Genomic DNA, 23044 nt, shown 5'->3' on the forward strand with positions numbered 1-23044 from the left:
CACCTGAATACCCCTCAAATTACAACCCCATCCAGCGGGCCCCACCATACACACCCCTTACCCGGAAAGAAAAAAACACCCAAAGTCACAAATCGTCTTCTCCAAAAAGAAAAACACCACAGACGGCATGGCTGGGGGGGTGTTTACAAACTTTCAAATGTATAATTCCCCAAAGTACAAGAAAAAAAAGACAAAATAAATCCCATCCTCTGGCAACATATAACTACCATAACTTCCAACCTTTGCAGATACAGTTCCTCCATTTCACACCAACTCCCAGTTCTCCCCCAGTTTATGATACCTTATAAAGTCATTAGCCTCTTCAGCCTCTTCTGGTGTTTCAAAATAGTCCTCCCGGCCTTCAAGTGTAACCCAAAGTTTCGCCGGGTACAGCACCTCAAACCAAATCTCCCTACAACACCGCCTTGGCCCTGTTGAATCCTACATGTCTCTTTGCCAGCTTTGCACCAATATCTTGATATATTTGGATACAATTCGCCTCCCATTCACAGTCGCACTTCTCCCTGGCCCGTCGTACAATCTTTTCCTTCTCGACAAATTTGTGCAACCACACAATCACCGCCTGTTACTGAGGGGTGGAAGTCATGCCTCAACTCAATTAATAGTAAAAAGGCTGCCCAATTCCTATCAGGCAGCCAAATTACTCATGAGTGGACATCCCACACGGACCTTTTAGCCAAAACAGCAGGGACTACGGCGTCATGTTAAATCCAGTCCTGGAACTCTCATCTGCAGAACTGTCTTGAATGAGTCTTGAACTTATAACCTCCCACTCTGAGACAGAATTTCTGCGACAGAGACGAGGCTCACCCAGGCCTTCAATTGGACGCTCGTAATGTAATAACAATTCTCATTGGCTGCAATAGCTAGCTAGTAAAATGTGAAAACTTTTTAATTCTCAGGCTAAGTTCAACATTGTACAGAACTGCTATGTGCTTGATTTCATTTTGAGATTTTTTTTCCTGATATAGGGCCCAAATTGAAAGTTATCAGCACCATGTCGGTGGGGTTTGATCATCTCTCTCCGGAAGAAATTAAAAAAAGGTAAAATATTTGAAAATAAAATGCCAATGTTATCAATTTCATACACTAAAAGACCCTTATGTATAATGTTATACTCTCATTAACTTGCCTATTTATTGTAGAGTTTTGAATCTCACAAACTATACAGCAATGTGCTATGCTTATTGTTATCCGATATCTACACTCTTGAGAAATATAGACACCCGACTCAAGTAACACAATGGATCAGACACTAGCCTATCATCACTGGGTTTTGGGTTCAATTTCAGCCCAGACTAGTTGGGGGCGGGGGGGGGGGGGGGGGGGGGCGTGGAAGGATCTCTCCTGCCTGCTGGCTGTTAGAGTTAAATTAATTGAGCCATCACATAGGAACAGGAATAGACCATTCAAAAAGATCATGGCTAGTCTGGGAGATAACTCCATACAACCCTCTTTGCCCCAAATTCCTTGATACCCGAGATTGACAAAACTCTATCAATCTCAGATTTAAAATTAACAATTAACTTAGCATCAATTGACATTTCCAGTAGAATGTTTCAAACTTTCACTACCCTTTTTGTGTAGAAGTTTCTTGGGGCTAGATTTTGCACTGAGAGCGGGCTCCCTGCACACCAATGTAAATTTTGGGGCTGGGCCCACATCTGTTTAGCCGACTCGCCCTCGTTAACATTTAGGGAACTGCCGCTTTTATTAGTGTGAGGCAGGACTTCCCTCTGACTCCAGGAGGAATTCCCACCTCACAGAACTGCCAGCCAATCAAAGGCTAGCAGCTCTGCACACTGGCAGTGCCATGCAGGGGCAGTGGTCATTGTTGGTAATGCAGGTGGTGTCAGAGTTGGACCTGCACATTGAGATATGTCCAAGATCTCTCCAGGGTCAGGCTGTCGAGCTCCAGCGAGGAGCTGAGAGACATACTAGGCATCATGAGGGGGGTATGAGACTTTAATTGAGCATTAATTTCCCACTTAAGAGCCTCAACTGGGCGACAGACAGGTGACAGAGCAGGTAGGGGTGGGTGGACTGGCAGTGTGTATGCCGCCAATGACATGGTGCCCTAATTTACGGGTCCACCTGCCTGTTTTCCTGCCCATAAGTGGCTCATAAAGTTCAGCATTTAGTTTCATTCCTGAAAGGCCTGTCTCTAATCTTTAGACTGTGCCCTCAGTGTTGTCCACAGTACTGGACTCCCCTTTAAGGGAAGTTAGAAAAAAACTAGCCCTTCCTTTATTGGGTTGAATTCTCCGGTTCCCCGGACACGTGTTTCTCGGTGGCACGCCGTTCACTGGTGGCGGGATTCTCTGGGAAAAGTGAATCGCAATGACCGGAGAATTCCGACCAATATATTAAACTTCAATCAGATTGTCCCATTAACGTTCTAAATTCCAGGGAATATGACCTTAATTTGTGCAAACTCTCTTTACAATTTACCCTTCGAATCCAGGTATTATTCCTGTAAATATATGCTGCACATGTTCAGTGTAGCTCCCCAGTTAGGTCTGATTTTGGCTAGTGATTTGACTAAAACACAAGCCTGAATTCGCCGACCATTTGCTGGCGGTGGGATTCTCTGGTCCTGCCAGCGATGCACCCAAACAGGGTGAAGACACTATGTAGGGCTTTAATGACGGTGGACGTGGTCATGTCGGGGCAAGGGATGGCAAAGGGGAAGCGGGAGAACTCATCAGTAATTTTGAGGAAATATGTATTGTGGTTATTGGAGGGGAGGGGCCCTTTGAAATCGATACTGAGGCACTCAAAGGGCCGGGATGCCTTCACCAGGTGGGCCTTATCTGGTTGATAGAAGTGCGGTTGACACTCCGCACAGATCTGGCAGTCCCTGGTCATAGCTCTGACCTCCTTGGTGGAGTAGGGCAGGTTGGGGGCCTTGATATAGTGGATAAGCCGGCTGACCCCGGGGTGGCAGAGGTCATCATGGATAGCCCGTAGTCGGTCATCTTGCGCGCTGGCGCATGTGCCGCGGGACAGGGCATCTGGGGGCTTGTTGAGCTTCCCAGGATGATATATTATATCGTAATTGTAGGTGGAGAGTTCGATCCTCCACCTCAAGATCTTATCGTTCTTGATTTTGCCCCGCTGCGTATTATCGAACATGAAGGCTACCGATCGTTGGTCGGTGACGAGGGTAAACCTCCTACCAGCGAGGTAGTGCCTCCAGTGCAATATGGCTTCCACGATGGCTTGGGCCTCTTTTTAAACTGAGGAGTTCCGATTTTCAGAGGTGGTGAGGGTACGCGAGAAAATCACTACCGGTCTGCCTGCTTGATGGAGGGTAGCGGCGAGAGCGACCTCCGATGCGTCGCTGTCCACCTGGAAGGGGACGGACTCGTCCACCGTGCGCATCGCGGCTTTGGCGATGTCCACCTTGATGCAGCTGAAGGCCTGGCGGGCCTCAGTCGCCAGTGGGAAGATGGTGGCCTGGATTAGTGTGCAGGCTTTGTCCGCATAGTTGGGGGCCCACTGGGCATAATATGAAAAAGAACCCGAGGCACCTCTTCAGGGCCTTGGAGAGTGGGGGAGGGGGAGTGGCAGGAGGGGGCGCATACGGTCAGGGTCGGGTCCTAGAACCCTGTTTTCCACGACATAGCCGAGGATGGCTAGTCTGGTTGTGCAGAAAACGCATTTCTCCTTGTTGTACGTGAGGTTTAGGCGGTTTGGAGAAATCTATGGAGGTTGGCGTCATGGTCCTGCTGATCATGGCCGCAGATGGTGACATTGTCCAAGTACGGAAATGTGGCCCGCAGCCCGTACCGGTCCACCATTCGGTCCATTGTTCTTTGGAACACCTAAACCCCATTCGTGACGCCAAAGGGGACCCGGAGGAAGTGGAAAAGGCGGCTGTCTGCCTCAAAAGCCGTGTAGTGGCGGTCCTCCGGGCGGATTGGGAGCTGGGGGTATGCAAACTTCAGATCCACCGTGGAGAACACCCGGTAGTGTGCGATCTGGTTTACCATGTCTGCAATCCGGGGAAGGGTGTACACATCCGTGTTGCGTGTACCGGTTTATGGTTTGGCTGTAATCTACAACCATCCGGTTCTTTTCCCTGGTCTTGATGACCACCACCTGAGCTCTCCAGGGGCTATTGCTGGCCTCCATGACTCCATCCCGCAAGAGTCGCTGGACCTCGGACCTGATAAAAGTCCTGTCCTGCATGCTCTACCGCCTGCTTCTGGTGGCGACTGGTTTGCAGTCGGCGGTGAAGTTTGCGAAGAGTGGGGGAAGGTCGACTTTTAGGGTTGCGAGGCTGCATATCGTGAGTGGGGGTAGGGGCCCCCCCGAACTTCAGGGTTAGGCTCCTGAGGTTGCATTGGAAATCTAGTCCCAATAGGAGAGGAGCGCAGAGGTCTGGGAGCACATATAATTTAAAATTGGCGTACGAGGTGCCCTGTATTGCGAGGGTTGCAGTAATCCACCCTCGGATTTGCACCGAGTGCGACCCAGAGGCGAGGGAGATGGTTTGGTGCGCCGGGAAAATTGGGAGCGAGCAGCGTCTTACCATGTCCGGGAGGATGAAGCTCTCTGTGCTCCGGAGTCAAAAAGGCAAGGCGCTCGCACCCGTTTACCGGGACAGTCATCATGGAGCTCCGGAGGTGCTTGGGTCGCGACTGGTCCAGGGTGACCACGCTGAGTTGTGGGTAGCTGGCGTGGTCGGAGGTATTGGGGTGGTTCCGTGATGGCTGCCCTTGTTGATCGTATGCGTCGAGCGGCGTAGCAGATGGCGGCCAAGATGGTGGCCCCCGTTGGTCGAGCGTGGCGAGCGGTGAGGAAGATGGCGTCCAAGATGGCGGCCCCATGGATCGCATGTGGCCGGCCGCGTGGGAGAGGATGGCCAAGATGGCAGCCCCCGTGAGTGGCACGTGCTGTGAGGGCTGGAAGATGGCTGCCCCCACGGATAGTACGAGGCTGATGACGCATCTACAGGGGGTGGAGTCGGCAGACACGCTGCCACACTGCTGGCCTGTGAGTCTGAGGATCGGGCCTGTGAGTTAGAGTTCTTGGACCTGGCCAGGCAAACTTTGGTGAAATGTCCTTTTCTCCCGCAGCTGCTGCAGTTCGCGTTACGGGCCGGGCAGTTCTGCCGGGGGTGTTGGGACTGGCCGCAGAATTAGCAGGGTAGTCCTCCATGGTGGGCGGGCGGCCGCGCGGCACAGGCCTGGGGTAGTCTTTGGTCAGGGTCCACGAGGGGGTCGCGTGGTCAGCCGGGAACGCGTTAAGGCTCTGGAACGCTACTTCCAGAGAGGAGGCTAACTTTACCGTCTGATCCAGGTCCAGGGCCCCCTTTTCGAGGAGGTGCTGTCTCACGTGGTTGGACCGGACTCCCGCCACGTAGACGTCTCGGACGGCGAGTTCCATATGTTGAGTGGCCGTAACGGCCTGATAGTTTCAGCTGCGTGTGAGGGCTTTGAGGTCGCGTAGGTAGTCTTCTAGCGATTCCCCGGGGCGCTGGCGGCGAGTGGTGAGGATGTGTCGCGCGTAGACCTCATTCACGTACATAGAGGTGTTCGAGCATCGCGAGGGGTTCTGCGTAGGAGGAGGCCTCGTCGGGTTGAACAGAGATTCGATGGCTCACCTGTGCGTGGAGGAGGCTCAGCTTCTGTTCGTCGGTGACGGAAGTTGTGAAGGAGGCTGCGAAATATGCCTTGAAGCAGGCAGTGCGAAAAAATTTATTTCGCTTCCACGGCCTGCGGATCGAGTTCCAGTCGGTCAGGTTTGAGGGCCGATTCCATAGTTGCGTTTAAGTTGATTAAATTGATGCGACCATCAATTCACTCGAGACGGGAGTAGAAGTAAACTGTGGCTTTAATCAACTTAGAACAGTGTCTGCCTGCGACTGATCCAATACTTAGAACCACCGACAGGTCGACTGCTCTTTATACCTCCCTTCAAGGGGCCGAGCCTGTACAGGCCCCAACATGTTCCCCTTTGGATAATGCCATACAATGGCCCATAGGAGGAGCCCACAAGGGCAACAGCACAGCACAGATACAAATACAAGGGCAACAGCACAGATACAAATACAATGGTGGATTATTGGCATAATACATTCACCACACATATCTAAACAGGGAGAGTTCGGATAGTCGGTCAGCTGCATCCCATTCAAACTAGGGTTCTTAGTGGATATGCTAACAATATCACTTTGACGTTTCTCCTCATTTTATTCATTATATTTAATTGTCCTGAAGCCACACTTTATAATCGCAAACTTTTATATGAAGACTTTGCCCAGGCCACTAGTCTTTCCAGCTGAACTAAACTCATGCTGGTCCTCTCAACGCATTGTTCCTCTCAGGAACTGACAGGTTATGCATTGCAATCTCACCACGAGTGATCCATCTGCTGACCAGCTCTTCATTTGAGTACACTCTCTGCACAATGTCTTTAAATCCTTTCTGTGCAGTCACCAAGATGTGATGTCAACACCGTGAACTTGTTGTGGTCTGATTAAAACATCAAGGGTCATCTCATGCTATGTAGCACATTTTAAGGCTGTTCACCATGTCCTGATCTGTATTTAATCTTGTTGCCAGGCTGTTTGACCATCCCTGAACACTATGCTGTGTTTTTCTAATGATATAAAGGCACCAAACACTTACTGTGTTGTGGGTTCATTTATTTAAACTGGGCAGATTAGAACATAAATACACGGATAGAAAGCTTGAAGACATCAGCACTGGAGCGGTGTGTGTTTTCAGCTCACAAGCCCAAGTGAAACTAAGACTGGATTAGATGACACACTTCACTTCTAGTGATGCCTGCTGCTATTCCTTAAAGGCATGTCACAACATGGTGGACAATTGGAGGCTACAAGGCCAATTCAGGAACAGATAGATGTGCTTGCCCAACCTAACCCCATGGTGGAGACAGTGCTGACCATTACGGAAATGCCCATTGCTGAAGCAGTGGTCAACGGTCAGGCTGAAATCAGCAAAGATGAGAGTATCCTCAAACTTAATTCCCCTTCTTATATCCCACTTCTTCCTCATTCCACAATCTCTTCGGATTTATAGGCTGCAGATGGTGTGAGCATACACTTCTTGTTTTCCTCCACTCTCTCCACTACAACCATACCCTTCTTTCTTTCTCCTTTCAGATATCCAAAATGTGCAACCTGACCACCAGGTCAGCAAGAATGTTAATATTGTTAATGATGGTGAAAACACACCGTCACTCAATTTGACTCTTGCAGTTATTACACTTTTTTTGTATCACAAGCCTGTTCCTCATTTATGACGGAATCTCTCCATTATGTCCTCCTTCTAGCAGCCCCATAAACACTCATGTTTAATATCCTTTTTCTCTTTGATTCATCCAAATGTCATTGTGAGTTCAATGAGATGAAAAACTGTGAATCTGTCTTTCAGGGCTTTATTTATTCATCTGTCTCTAGTAATGGCTGCTCGAAACAATTGGCACAGCACAAGTGTTGTTCACTGCTCAGTAGCTGTGGGTTAGCTTAATGTAATCAGAACATCAAAACTGTCTGTGGCTAACAAACAAAGGCCACTTCCTACAGGTCTCTGGTTTCCAGGTGTGAGGCAAACCCTGCCTTTAACTTTAAACACAAAAAAAGTTCAAGACAAGTTTGAAAATTACACAGTGACTGAGCCTATTGCAAAGTGGAATAATGATTTCCATATTTCCTGTGTTTGAAGGGGAATTCGAGTGGGCTACACCCCCGATGTCCTGACCAATGCCACTGCTGAACTCACCGTGGCCTTGCTCTTGGCGACGGCTCGTCGACTGATGGAGGCAGTAGCTGAAGCCAAAAAGTAAGTTGACCTTTATGTTACTGCCTGAAATTTATCACTTAATGTTTAAAGCAAAGGGGATTGGATTCAGTTGTGTGCAGTTACCATGTCAGTTGTATCGAAGATGAGGGATGGGATTGCTGGTCCCCCAGCTGTGTCTTTCTCTGCAGCGCGTCATTTCCTGGTGGCGGAATTCTGAATTCCCGCCACTTGTCAATGAGATTTGTCATTGTAGCCAACCCATGCTGCCAGGAAACCAGTGGGCGGAGATGTGCTGCTGGTGGGAAAAGTGATCGCAACTGCCGGAGAATTCCAGCCAACATGTGCCCATTTTCAAATACAAAATTAGCTTTGTCCTTCAGCCGATTTTTACAATACACAAAGGTTCAAGTGCTACAAATTACATTTATTTCTGGGTTTTCCCTCTAAATAATGTGGGCACTTTTTGTGTCCTGTGAAAGCAAAATCTCATTCGGACCCATGTTGCTAATCCTTCACTGGTTACTGTTCTGAGGGTGCGGCTGGGGAAAATTTAAGAAGACCCACCACAAGGGCAGCACGGTAGCATTGTGGATAGCACAATTGCTTCACAGCTCCAGGGTCCCAGGTTCGATTCCGGCTTGGGTCACTGTCTGTGCGGAGTCTGCATATCCTCCCCGTGTGTGTGTGGGTTTCCTCCGGGTGCTCCGGTTTCCTCCCACAGTCCAAAGATGTGCAAGTTAGGTGGATTGGCCATGATAAATTGCCCTTAGTGTCCAAAATTGCCCTTAGTGTTGGGTGGGGTTATTGAGTTATGGGGATAGGGTGGAGGTGTGGACCTTGGGTAGGGTGCTCTTTCCAAGAGCCGGTGCAGACTCGATGGGCCGAATGGCCTCCTTCTGTACTGTAAATTCTATGATAATCTATGATAATCACCTTCCCAAGGTAACTAGGGATGGGCAATAAAATCCTGCATTGGGCAAAGTAGATAGGGGGAAACTGTTCCCATCGGCGGCGGAAGGGCAGTGAACCAGAGGCAGTGATTGGCAAAAGGAAAACAGAGGCGACATGAGGAAAAACGTCTTTATGCAGGAAATGGTCAGGATCTGCAATGCGCTGCCTTAGCATTCGGCAGAGGAAGATTGGGAAATAGATAGTCACCTGAAGAGAAAAATATTGCAGGACTACGGGGGAAAGGCAGGGTGTGGGATTAGCTAACTAATTCTTATAGGAGGTCTAACATGGACATGCTCGAGTCTAATGACCTCCGCTGCAACCATTCTATCATTGCCAGCAATACCCACAACCCATGCATGAATATAAAATATACATTACATCGACCTGTCATTATTTCTATCTCTCCTAATTAATTCAATTGGATTAGGCTAAATACCTCCTCTTGGATTACAAAGAAAGATTGGAGTATATAATCGAGTTATTAGGCCAACCTCTGATAACGACCAACCTCTGTTAACTGGTATGTCCCTGTTCTGAGAGGTGGCTCAGCTTCGATCCCAGAACAAAGCAGACAGACAGTTAGTTTCTCTGGGACCTCGGAGGTTAATTTACAGATGTGCCTCCTTTCGTCTCTCCTCATTCTAAGACCACCCCTTCTACCTGTCCTACGTATATTTTTCACTCCCATTTGGTGTACCATTCTCCTAGAAGACAGGTCTCTCCGTGTCTGCATGGTCTCATCCCCACAACACAGAACGATGTGCAGGGTAGGTGGATTGGCTATGCTAAATTGCCCCTTAATTGAAAAAATATAATTGGGTCCTCTAAATTTAAAATAAATAAAGTTCAGGGCTGTAGTGACCTTCAAGGCCACCAGGAGTGGGTGTCCTCCTCCACGGGTGCCAAGTCCACAAGGACATGGCGTAGGTGCTGCACTGCCTCATTGCTGAGACGGAGCCTCCTGCAGTACATGCTGTCCATCATCTCCTCGAACGACCAATGATGCCTGTCCCCCTCTGGGTCTTTCCCTGACCTGATGGGCGGTTGGGTCTTCAGGGTGTGCGTTGGGTCCTGCTTAAAACTGGCAGCATTTCTGCTGGTTGTTGAGAGGTTCCTTCGAGTATGGCAGCTGTCAGAGCTCTGATGCAAATAGGATAGTAAGCCATTTTTGGGTGGCAAACCGGGCATTTTGGGTTGAAATCTATGCTAGAGACTCACTCATTGCTCAAAGTTCACCAGAACTGCTCCACTGAGTTAATGAGTTCATGAGTTGTTGAAATGAGGCAAGCACCTGAAATTCAGCAGTTCTTCCAAATAATGTCAATAAGACCCAAAACCCAATCTAGAACATGGAACATACAGTGCAGAAGGAGGCCATTCGGCCCATCGAGTCTGCACCGACCCACCTAAGCCCTCACTTCCACCCTATCCCCGTAACCCAATAACCCCTCCTAACCTTTTTGGACACTAAGGGCAATTTAGCATGGCCAATCCACCTAACCTGCACGTCTTTGGACTGTGGGACTGCCTACGATCAAAAATGGGCCATAGCCAGTTTCTGGACCTGTATATTTTTCTAGCTCAGCAAGTTTATGTATTAGAATGGTTCTTTCATCTTTCAAAATGTGATGTTCAAAAAAGGTTTCAAGTTGATTCGATCCAATCTGCAACGCTCTTATAACCTGAAACTCTTCTACTTCCAGCGGTGGCTGGGGCACATGGAAACCCATGTGGCTTTGTGGCAATGGACTGTCCGACAGCACTGTGGGGATCGTGGGACTGGGAAGAATAGGTGAGTCATTCATCACAAAAATAATTGTAGACAAGAAGACTGTTTAGCCTGTCTTAATCCATTCTCACAGAAAGGAAAAGAAAATCCAAGGAAGAATCACTTTGCATTTCTTACAAGCTTCCATTGATTAGACACAGGGCTATATTATTCAGAAGAAGGGCACAGGTCTCCTCCCACTCTCTGGACAAAGAATGGTGGATGACACGGGGTGGGCGGGGGGGGGGGGGGGGGGGGAATGGAGTCCAAAGCTCAAAATAAAAAAGTTCCACCCAAAAATCTGGAATAATCAATTTTGACTGGTAATTCAGGTGGGAGGTAGGGAGAAGATTGTGTTTCTACTTCACTACACAGTCTCATTGGAAGGTCTTATTTTAAAACAAACATCCTGCACGCTGACTTCCTGTCATTTAAGAATCAGGATTTCAAGTGCTCTGTGAGGGCTTTATTCTTCTCAAACTCCAGCTGCACCTTGACTACCCTTCACTGAAGATGGATAATAATTACAAAGTTGATTGTCAGACCTGCATGTAGTCTTGGTTTGTACGTCATTCATACTTAAAAGGGCTCAGTTGTAATTTGAGCCAGCATGTTCGGACAGAGTTTCAGATCTGTATGTTTTTGCTGCTTGATTTTAATAATGGAGGGGAGCACAGTTGGGCTGTGTAGCCTCTTCTGTGAGCCACTCCCAGGACCATTGAGCACTCATGACATCAGAAATGGTGCATGCAAACTTCTGATGGGAAGTGCACTGGGCATCAGCAAAGGGATTTGTACGTGCACACCGAACATTTGATGGTAGCTTGCAGTTCAGGCATATTAAAACGCCAGTCAGTCTGTGTGGTAGTCACCACTAGTAGTATATTATATGTATTACGGTACGACACGTATAATAGAGGTACATGGGTAAATCCCTGCCTGCTGGCTCCACCCAGTAGGCGGCGTATAAATGTGTGTGCTGTTCTGTGCTGCAGCCATTCTGGTTCCAGCTACAGGAGGCACAACATCTTGCTCAATAAAGCCTTGATTGTTCCACTATTCTCGTCTTTGTGGTAGTTGATAGTGCATCAATTTATTGAGCAAGATTTTTTAAACGATGGATCTCCGCATCAAGCCTGATCGCCTGCAGCTGAGCCCTCAAGCAGCCAACGCGACGTCCGCCTGTGACCACTGGCAAGCCTCCTTCGAAAGTTACCTCAGGACAGCCGCTGAAGAACCCTCGGACTCGCAGAAGCTCTGAGTCCTCTATTCACGGGTGAGCCCTGACATTTTTCCCCTCACCTGGGATGCGCCCACCTACTCCGAAGTGATGGAGCTCCTGAAGGGACATTACATTCGACCAGTAAATCAAGTATACGCCAGGCACCTCCTGGCCACGAGACAGCAACTCCCCGGGGAGTCTCTGGACGATTTCTGGCGTGCCCTGCACATTCTAGGTAGAAACTGTAACTGCCAGGCAGTTTCGGCAGTCCAGCACACAGAACTTTTAATTAGAGATGCTTACATCACGGGCATGAAGTCTGTGTATACAAAGAAATGTACAGCACAGGAACAGGCCCTTCGGCCCTCCAAGCCCGTGCCGACCATGCTGCCCGACTAAACTACAATCTTCTACACTTCCTGGGTCCGTATCCCTCTATTCCCATCCAATTCATGTATTTGTCAAGATGCCCCTTAAATGTCACTATCGTCCCTGCTTCCACCACCTCCTCCGGTAGCGAGTTCCAGGCACCCACTACCCTCTGCGTAAAAGACTTGCCTCGTACATCTACTCTAAACCTTGCCCCTCTCACCTTAAACCTATGACCCCTAGTAATTGACCCCTCTACCCTGGGGAAAAGCCTCTGACTATCCACTCTGTCTATGCCCCTCATAATTTTGTAGACCTCTATCAGGTCTCCCCTCAACCTCCTTCGTTCCAGTGAGAACAACCAAGTTTATTCAACCGCTCCTCATAGCTAATGCCCTCCATACCAGGCAACATTCTGGTAAATCTCTTCTGCACCCTCTCTAAAGCCTCCACATCCTTCTGGTAGTGTGGCGACCAGAATTGAACACTATACTCCAAGTGTGGCCTAACCAAGATTCTATACAGCTGCAACATGACTTGCCAATTCTTATACTCAATGCCCCGGCCAATGAAGGCAAGCATGCCGTATGCCTTCTTGACTACCTTCTCCACCTGTGTTGCCCCTTTCAATGACCTGTGGACCTGTACTCCTGGATCTCTTTGACTTTCAATACTCTTGAGGGTTCTACCATTCACTGTATATTCCCTACCTGCATTACACCTTCCAAAATGCATTACCTCACATTTGTCCGGATTAAACTCCATCTGCCATCTCTCCGCCCAAGTCTCCAGACAATCTAAATCCTGCTGTATCCTCAGACAGTCCTCATCGCTATCCGCAATTCCACCAACCTTTGTGTCATCTGCAAACTTACTAATCAGACCAGTTACATTTTCCTCCAAATCATTTATATATACTACAAAGAGCAAAGGTCCCAGCACTGATCCCTGTGGAACACCGCTGGTCACAGCCCTCCAATTAGAAAAGCATCCTTCCATTGCTACTCTCTGCCTTCTATGACCTAGCCAGTTCTGTATCCACCTTGCCAGCTCACCCATGATCCCGTGTGACTTCACCTTTTGTACTAGTCTACCATGAGGGACCTTGTCAAAGGCCTTACTGAAGTCCATATAGACAACATCCACTGCCCTACCGGCATCAATCATCTGAGTGATCTCGGCGAAAAACTCTATCAAGTTAGTGAGACACGACCTTCCCTTCACAAAACCGTGCTGCCTCTCACTAATACGTCCATTTGCTTCCAAATGGGAGTAGATCCTGTCTTGTAGAATTCTCTCCAGTAATTTCCCTACCACTGAAGTAAGGCTCACCGGCCTGTCGTTCCCGGGATTATCCTTGCTACCCTTCTTAAACAGAGGAACAACATGGGCTATTCTCCAGTCCTCCGGGAAATCCCCTGAAGACAGTGAGGATCCAAAGATTTCTGTCAAGGCCTCAGCAATTTCTTCTCTAGCCTCCTTCAGTATTCTGGGGTAGATCCCATCAGGCCCTGGGGACTTATCTACCTTAATATTTTTTAAGACACCCAACACCTCGCCTTTTTGGAACTCAATGTGACCCAGGCTATCTCCACACCCTCCCCCAGACTCAACATCTACCAATTTCTTCTCTTTGGTGAATACTGATGCAAAGTATTCATTTAGTACCTCGCCCATTTCCTCTGGCTCCACACATAGATTCCCTTGCCTATCCTTCAGTGGGCCAACCCTTTCCCTGGCTACCCTCTTGCTTTTTATGTACGTGTAAAAAGCCTTGTGATTTTCCTTAACCCTATTTGCCAATGACTTTTCGTGACCCCTTCTAGCCCTCCTGACTCCTTGCTTAAGTTCCTTCCTACTTTCCTTATATTCCACGCAGGCTTCGTCTGTTCCCAGCCTTTTAGCCCTGACAAATGCCTCCTTTTTCTTTTTGACGAGGCCTATAATATCTCTCGTTATCCAAGGTTCCCGAAAATTGCTGTATTTATCCTTCTTCCTCACAGGAACATGCCGGTCCTGAATTCCTTTCAACTGACACTTGAAAGCCTCCCACATGTCAGATGTTGATTTGCCCTCAAACATCCACCCCCAATCTATGTTCTTCAGTTCCCGCCTAATATTTTTATAATTAGCCTTCCCCCAATTTAGCACATTCATCCTAGGACCACTCTTATCCTTGTCCACCAGTACTTTAAAACTTACTGAATTGTGGTCACTGTTACCGAAATGCTCCCCTACTGAAACATCTACCACCTGGCTGGGCTCATTCCCCAATACCAGGTCCAGTACCGCCCCTTCCCTAGTTGGACTGTCTACATATTGTTTTAAGAAGCCCTCCTGGATGCTCCTTACAAACTCCGCCCTGTCTAAGCCCCTGGCACCAAGTGAGTCCCATTCAATATTGGGGAAGTTGAAGTCTCCCATCACCACAACCCTGTTGTTTTTACTCTTTTCCAAAATCTGTCTACCTATCTGCTCCTCTATCTCCCGCTGGCTGTTGAGAGGCCTGTAGTAAACCCCCAACATTGTGACTGCACCCTTCTTATTCCTGGGGCGTCATTCTCTGCCGGCGGGAGTCTCCGTTTTGCCGGCGCCCGGGGGTTTCCCGACAGCATGGGGCTGCCCCACAATGGGAAACCCCATTGACTGGCCGGTGTTACGGAGACTCCCGCCGGCCGGTCGGGGCAGAAATGTGGCGGGGCGGGTAGGAGAATTTCGCCCCCGATCTCTACCCATATAGCCTCACTGCCCTCTGAGGTGTCCTCCCGCAGTACAGCTGTGATATTCTCCCGAACCAGTAGCGCAATTCCGCCTGCCCTTTTACATCCCCCTCTATCCCGCCTGAAACATCTAAATCCTGGAACGTTTAGCTGCCAATCCTGCCCTTCCCTCAACCAGGTCTCTGTAATGGCAACAACATCATAGTTCCAAGTACTAATCCAAGCTCTAAGTTCATCTGCCTTACCCGTAATACTTCTTGCATTAAAACATATGCACTTCAGGCCACCAGACCCACTGTGTTCAGCAACTTCTCCCTGTCTGCTCTGCCTCAGAGCCCCACTGTCCCTATTCCCTAGTTCTCCCTCAATGCTCTCACCTTCTGACCTATTGCTCCCGTGCCCACCCCCCTGCCATACTAGTTTAAACCCTCCCGTGTGACACTAGCAAACCTCGCGGCCAGGATATTTATGCCTCTCCGGTTTAGATGCAACCCGTCCTTCTTATATAGGTCACACCTGCCCCGGAAGAGCTCCCAGTGGTCCAGATAACGGAAACCCTCCCTCCTACACCAGCTGTTTAGCCACGTGTTTAGCTGCTCTATCTTCCTATTTCTAGCCTCACTGGCACGTGGCACAGGGAGTAATCCCGAGATTACAACCCTAGAGGTCCTGTCTTTTAACTTTCTGCCTAGCTCCCTGAACTCCTGCTGCAGGACCTCATGCCCCTTCCTGCCTATGTCGTTAGTACCAATATGTACAAAGACCTCTGCCTGTTTGCCCTCCCCCTTCAGGATGCCCTCTACCTGTTCGGAGACATCCTGGACCCTGGCACCAGGGAGGCAACATACCATCCTGGAGTCTCTTTCACGTCCACAGAAGCGCCTATCTGTGCCCCTGACTATAGAGTCCCCTATTACTATTGCTCTTCTGCGCTTTGACCCTGCCTTCTGAACATCAGAGCCAGCCGTGGTGCCACTGCTCTGGTTGCTGCTGTTTTCCCCTGATAGGCTATCCCCCCAGTATGTCCGCCAGCGCTACTGGAAGGGGGTACGCTCGATCTTGCGGGGACTAGGCAGCTCGCTAATTCATTAGAAGCGGCCTCCCGTAATGTTCAGTCCTACGCCCCCGACCGCGCGGCACCCTCGTGGGCCCCACCAGCTGCCGACACCAGCTGACCACAAGCCTGCACCGCGTGGCAGCCAGCCAACTCTGGGAGGCCCAAGTGTTATTTTTGCGGGCAAAACAAACACCCCAGGCAGCGCTGCCCGGCGCGGAGCGCGAATTGCAACGGGTGTGGGAAGAAAGGACACTTCGCTTCTGTTTGCCAGGCCCGGTCGGTCGCCGCTGTTTCCAGGCCCGGCGTTCCTACAACCCCACGTGCGAACCAGGGGCACCGCCATTTTCCCCATCGCAAGCCACGTGCGGCCCGTGGGCACTGCCATCTTTCTCACCGCAAGCCACGTGCGGCCCGTGGGTGCCGCCATCTTTGCCGCCCGCCATGTGCGCCCCATGGGCGCCACCATCTTCAGCGCCATTTTGGACGGCGTCTCAGGACCCCTGCCCGTCTGGCCATTCATCGCCTGCCGCTACCTCCACCACCGCTGACCAGCCCGGGACCTCCCAGCATCTGCCGCAGCTCGCCTCGATCATCCTGGATCAGTCCCGACCCCGCAACCTAACGACCGCGACAACGACGGTGAAGACTGATGGGCACAAGACGACCTGCCTTTTTGACTCCGGGAGCACAGAGAGCTTCATCCACCCCACTACGGTAAGGTGCTGCTCCCTCCTGGTACACCCTGGCCTCCGGATCCCATTCCGTGGAAATCCGGGAGTACTGCATCGCGACCCTCACCGTCGAAGGCGTAGAGTTTAGCAACTTCTGCCTCTACGTCCTCCCCCACCTCTGCACTGCCCGGTTACTTGGCCTGGATTTTCAATGCCATCTCCAAAGTCTAACTTTTCGGCGGACCCCTACCCCCGCTCACCGTCTGCGGCCTCACGACCCTAAAGGTCGATCCACCTTCCCTGTTTGCAAACCACACCCCGGATGCAAACCCGTCGCCACCAGGAGCAGACGGTACAGTGCCCAGGACAGGACCTTCATCAGGTCGGAGGTCCAACGGCTTCTGCGGGAAGGGGTCATTGAGGCCAGCAACAGCCCCTGGAGAGCTCAAGTGGTGGTAGTGAAGACTGGGGAGAAGCACAGGATGGTCATTGACTACAGTCAGACCATCAATCAGTACTCGCAGCTTGAAGCGTACCCCCTCCCACGCATATCTGACATGGTCAATCAGATTGTGCAATATCGAGTCTTTTCCACAGTGGACTTGAAGTTCGCCGACCACCAGCTCCCCATCCGCCGGGAGGACCGCCAATACACTGCGTTCAAACCAGATGGCCGTCTCTATCACTTCCTTAGGGTTCCCTTCGGTGTCACTAATGTGGTCTCGGTCTTCCAGCGAGAGATTGAACGAATGGTTGACCGGTACGGACTCCGGGCCACCTTCCCGTACCTAGATAACGTCACCATCTGCGGCCACGATCAGCAGGACCACGACGCTAACCTCCAAAAATTCCTCCAGACCGCCAAACTCCTTAATCTCACATACAATAAGGAGAAATGCGTGTTCCACACCAACCGCTTTGCCATCCTTGGCTCTGTCATGGAAAATGGAGTCCTAGGGCCCGACCCTGACCGCATGCGCCCCCTCCTGGAACTCCCTCTCCCCCACTGCCCCAAGGCCCTGAATTGATGCCTGGGGTTTTTCTCCTACTACGTCCAGTGGGTCCCTAATTATGCAGACAAGGCCCGCCCACTCATTCAGTTCAGTTGTCCCCCTGCCAGCTGAGGCCCGCCAGGCCTTCAACCGCATCAAGGCAGACATCGCAAGGCCACGATGCACGCGGTTGACGAGTCCCTCCCCTTTCAGATGGAGAGCGATGCATCGGACGTAGCTCTGGCCACCACCCTCAACCAGGCGGGCAGGCCCATGGCCTTCTTTTCCCGCACCCTCCATGCCTCTGAAATTCGGCACTCCTCTGTCGAAAAGGAGCCCCAAGCCATTGTGGAAGCTGTGCGACATTGGAGGCATTACCTGGCCAGCAGGAGATTCACTCTCCTCACTGACCAATGATCGGTTGCCTTCATGTTTAATAATACACAGCGGGGCAAGATCAAAAATGACAAGATCTTGAGGTGGAGGATCGAGCTCTCCACCTATAATTACGAGATTTTGTATCGCCCGGGGAATCTCAACGTGCCCCCTAGTGCCCTATCCCGTGGTACATGTGCCAGCGCACAAGTGGACCGACTCCGGGCTCTCCACTATGACCTCTGCCACCTGGGGGTCACCCGGTTCTTCCATTTCATCAAGGCCCGCAACCTGCCCTACTCATTGAGGAGGTCAGGACTGTCACCAGAGACTGCCAAGTCTGCGCAGAGTGCAAGCCGCACTTCTACCGGCCAGACAGAGCACATCTGGTGAAGGCCTCCCGCCCCTTTGAACGCCTCAGCATGGACTTCAAAGAGCCCCTCCCCTCCACCGACACGTACTTTCTGAACGTGATTGATGAGTACTCCCGGTTCCCTTTCGCCAGCCCATGCCCCGATATGACTTCTGCCACGGTAATCAAAGCCCTGCACACCATCTTCACTCTGTTCGGTTTCCCCACCTATATCCACAGCGATCGGGGATCCTCTTTCATGAGTGATGAGCTGCGTCAGTTCCTGCTCAGCAAGGGCATCGCCTAGAGCAGGACGACCAGCTACAACCCCCGGGGTGGAGAAGGAGAACGGGAAGGTCTGGAAGGCCGTCCTGCTGGCCCTGCGGTCTAAAAATCTCCCAGTCTCCCGCTGGCAGGAGGTCCTCCCCGACACGCTCTACTCCATCCGTTCGCTCCTCTGCACCGCGACCAATGAGACCCCTCACGAACGTGTATTTGCCTTCCCCAGGAGGTCCACCTCCGGGGTCTCGCTCCCAAAATGGCTGACAGTTCCTGGACCCGTCCTCCTCCGGAAGCATGTGCGGACCCATAAGTCGGACCACTTGGTCAAACAAGTCCACCTCTTACATGCTAACCCGCAGTACGCCTACGTGGCACACCCCGACGGGTGCCAAGACAGAGTCTCCCTCCAGGACCTGGCACCCGCGGGATCCCCACCCACGACCTGACACCACCGCCGCCGCCCCCCCCCCCCCCCCCGGCTGCCTCATTAACCCCTGCACCACTCACCCTCCCTCCAGCGAACCTCACCACAGCCCCCACTCCAGCAGGATCCGTCCTCCCACTCAGGGATAACGAAGATGAGGACAACACGCTCCCGGAGTCACAGGTGACCAAGTCGGCGCCCAGATCACCAGCAGGACTGAGGCGATCGCAGAGGAGGGTCAAGGCCCCCGACAGACTTAACATGTAATGTTTTCCACCATCCCCGCCGGACTCTTTTTTTAAACAGGGGAATGTGGTAGTCACCACGAGTAGTATATTATATGTATTACGGCACTGCCCGTATATTAGAAGTACAAGGGTAAATCCCTGCCTGCTGGCTCTGTCCAGTAGGCGGTGTATAAATGTGTACGCTCTCCTGTACTGCAGCCATTCTGGTTCCAGCTACAGGAAGCTCAACATCTTGCTCAATAAAGCCTCGATTGTTCCACTATTCTCGTCTTTGTGATAATTGATAGTGCATTGCAGTCTGCATTGCTGATTTGACCGAAATGCTGCCATTCTGAAATGTTTCAGCAACACACTATCTTAACCTTTTGGTCAGATGTGGGAGGTTAACTGGCGTGAAGCATCCCCACCCCTGGTTATAGATTAGCTGCTGGACTATTTATTTTGTCTCCTGGTACAATCCTACCCACTCTTGGAACTTTCCTATACTTTTTAAAAATAAATTAGAGTACCCAATTATTTTTTTTTCCAATTAAGGGGCAATTGTCATTGATTGCAAGCATATTGTCTTGCACAAACCTCATGTGAATGTGACCATTTTCGTGAATTGAATGGTATTCCACTGCCTCAATGTACAGCTGGTGTACAACACAGGCAGCACACCATATAAATTAATGCCCGTTAACCTGGCAGTATTCACAGTTCCCTCATTCTGCAGGAGTTATATTTGACCCACCATGGCAGGTCAAAGGCCAACTATTTGGTGACAGGGGATACCACCACCCATACATAGAACATAGAACATTACAGCGCAGTACAGGCCCTTCGGCCCTCGATGTGGCGCCGACCTGTGAAACCACTCTAAAGCCCATCTACACTATTCCCTTATCGTCCATATGTCAACATGGTCCTTCATCCCAGTTCAGAACCACTGCATGCATAAGCATTATGCTTACAAATGAGAACATTGTGGAGCACACCATCTGTGTCATAAAAAACACTTGCCTTGCAGACATTGCGCTGCTGGTGTCCTGCATTACTCAGCTGAGCGAATATCTAAATTTGTGCTAGTATGTTGCACAGCCTCGCCACTGAGAGAATTGTTCTTGCCACCATTTATCAGATGAGGAGCAGGCGCATAAGGAACATAGGAATTAGGAGCACAGGTAGGCAATTCAGTCCTTTGAGCCTGCTCCGCCATTCAATCAGATCATGACTGATCTCAAATCCACATCCCCACTTGTTGCCCATATCTCTTTAACCCATTTCTTACAATCAGAAATATATCTATCTCCTTGAAACCATTTAATGACTCCGATTCCACTGCACTAACTGCACTATGGGGTAGAGAGTTCCACAAATTCACCACCCTCTGTTTGCCAGTAAAAATCGAAACCCTTAGAATAAAAGGGACAGTGGCAGCAAGGATCCAAAGTGATAGGGAGCAGAGAACATTGGTGGATGGTTGTTTTTCAAATTGGAGGAAGGTATACAAGGGGGCTCCCCATTATCTGGTACTTGAGATATATTAATGACTTGGGTGTACAGGGCAGAATTTCAAAATTTGCAGTTGACACGTGGAAGTATTGTAAACTGTGAGAAAGATAGTAATAAACATCAAGAGAATATAGACAGGCTGGTGGAATGGACGAATGTGGCTCATAAAATTTAGTGCAGTGATGTGATTTAGGTAGGAGAATGAGGAGCGGCAATATAAACTAAAGGGTATAATTCTGAAGTGGGTATAAGAACAGAGAGAACGGTAGGGTATATTTGCACAAGACATTGATGCAGCAAGGCAGCATGAGAAAGTGGTTAATAAGGCACATGGGATCTTGGGCAATATAAAGCGAGGCATGGGGTGCAAAAGCAATGAAGATATGATGAATCTTTATAAAACAATGATTTGGATTTAAGTGGAATATTGTGTCCAATTCTGGGCACCACATTTTAGGAAGGATATGAAGGCTTTAGAGAAGGTGCATTTAGTAATGGCAGTGTTGCAGTAATCCAGAGGACAAAAGCTAGTCTCAGTACAAATGGCCATGAAACTACCGAATTGTCATAAAAACCCATCTGGTTCACTAATGTCCTTCAGGGAGAGTAATCTGCCATCCTTACCTGGTCTGGCCTTCATGTGACTTCAGACCCACGATAACGTAGTTAATTCTTAACTGCCTTCTGAAATGGTCTCGCAAGCAATTCAATTATATCAAACTCCAAGTCAAAAAGAATAAAAATGGATGGACCACCAGGCATCAACCTAAGCACCGGAAGCAACAATGGTACACCCTGCCTATTTGACCCTGCAAAGTCCTCCTCACTAACATCTGATTATTTGTGCCAAATATATGAGAGTGCTGCCTAAGCCACAGCCTGATTTTGACAACGGAATCATGCTTTACAGCCAATGTCCCAGACTCCTCCACCATCATCCCTGGGTATGACCTGTCCCACCAGAAGGACAGACCTACCAGAAGCAGCAGTATAGTGCTATACAATTGGGAGAGAGTGGCCCTGTGAGTTCTCAACATTCATGCTGGACCCCATGACATTTCATGGCAAACATGGGGAAGGAAATTGCCTGTTGGATCACCTCCTAACGCCTTCCCCATTTAATGAATCAGTACTCCTCCATGTCGAACATCGCTTGGAAGAAACATTGGAGGGTAGCAATGGCACAGAATGTACTCTCATTGGAGAACTTCAATGTTTATTATCAACAGTGGCTCAGAAGTACCACTACTGAACGAGCTGGCTGAATCCTGAAGGCATATTGTCAGACTGGGCAGAAGGTGAGAGAACCAACAAGGGAAATAAAACTTTACCTCACCCTCTTCAGCTAGCCTTTTGTAAATGCATCTGTCCATGACAGTATTGACAGGAATCACCACCACACAATCCTTGTGGAGAATAATTCCCGTCCTCACACTTGAGGGACATCCCCCATTGTGTTGTGTCGCACAGCACAACGTTAAATGGGATAGATTCAGAACAGATCAAGTAGCTTAAAACTGAATTTCCATGAGGCATTACAGGCCATAAACAGCAGAATTATATTTAATCACAATCTGCAATCTCATGGCCTAGCATATTCCCCAACCCTACCATTACCATTAAGCCAGAGAATCAGTCCTGGTTCAATGAAGAGAACAAGTAAGCATGCTAGGAACAGTACCACAGATACAACAAAAATGAGATGTCAGCCTGGTACAACACAAGATTAAAGGCATACCGAACAGTGGAAGTAGACAGATCAACACAATCCCCAAACTCTGTAGTCCTGCCACCTCAAATGCATGGTGATGGATAATTAAACTTCACAAATATTCTCATCCTCAATGATTGCAGGACCAATCACATCAGTGCAAAAAGTAAAGTTGAAGCATTTACAATCATCTTCAGTTCTGTCCTCTTTTGGAGGTCCACATCATCACAGATGGCAGTCGTTGTCGTGGTGCATATAGGCACCAACGATATAGGTAAAAAACGGGATGAGGTCCTACAATCAGAATTTAGGAAGTTAGGAGATAAGTTAAAGGACCTCAAAAGGTAGTAATCTCAGGATTGCTACCAGTGCCACGAGACAGTCAGAGTAGAAATTCAAGAATAGTCAGAATGAATATATGGCTTGAGAGATGGTGCAGGAGGGTGGAGTTCAGATTTTTGGGACATTGGAACCGGTTCTGGGGGCGGTGGGACCATTACAGATCGGATGGTCTACACCTGGGCAGGACTGGAACCAATATCCTAGAGGGTGCTTTTGCTAACACTGTTGGGGAGGTTTTAAACTAATGTGGCAGGGGATGGGAACCAG

General features: G+C 49.6%; 1 protein-coding gene across 5 annotated transcripts in view; it reads left to right on the forward strand.

Moving 5' to 3' along the window:
- The window catches only part of LOC140429688 (glyoxylate reductase/hydroxypyruvate reductase-like), a 152399-nt gene that overhangs the window by 100049 nt on the left and 29306 nt on the right, over positions 1-23044 (forward strand). For all 5 annotated transcript variants that reach the window (XM_072516991.1, XM_072516993.1, XM_072516990.1 and 2 more), the window contains 3 exons: positions 993-1065; positions 7719-7835; positions 10454-10542. In XM_072516991.1, coding sequence (XP_072373092.1) covers positions 993-1065; positions 7719-7835; positions 10454-10542 — 279 coding nt within the window. The remainder of the gene's footprint in view (positions 1-992; positions 1066-7718; positions 7836-10453; positions 10543-23044) is intronic.

Source organism: Scyliorhinus torazame, chromosome 9, assembly GCF_047496885.1.
Source record: "Scyliorhinus torazame isolate Kashiwa2021f chromosome 9, sScyTor2.1, whole genome shotgun sequence".
Taxonomy (NCBI): Eukaryota; Metazoa; Chordata; class Chondrichthyes; order Carcharhiniformes; family Scyliorhinidae; genus Scyliorhinus; species Scyliorhinus torazame.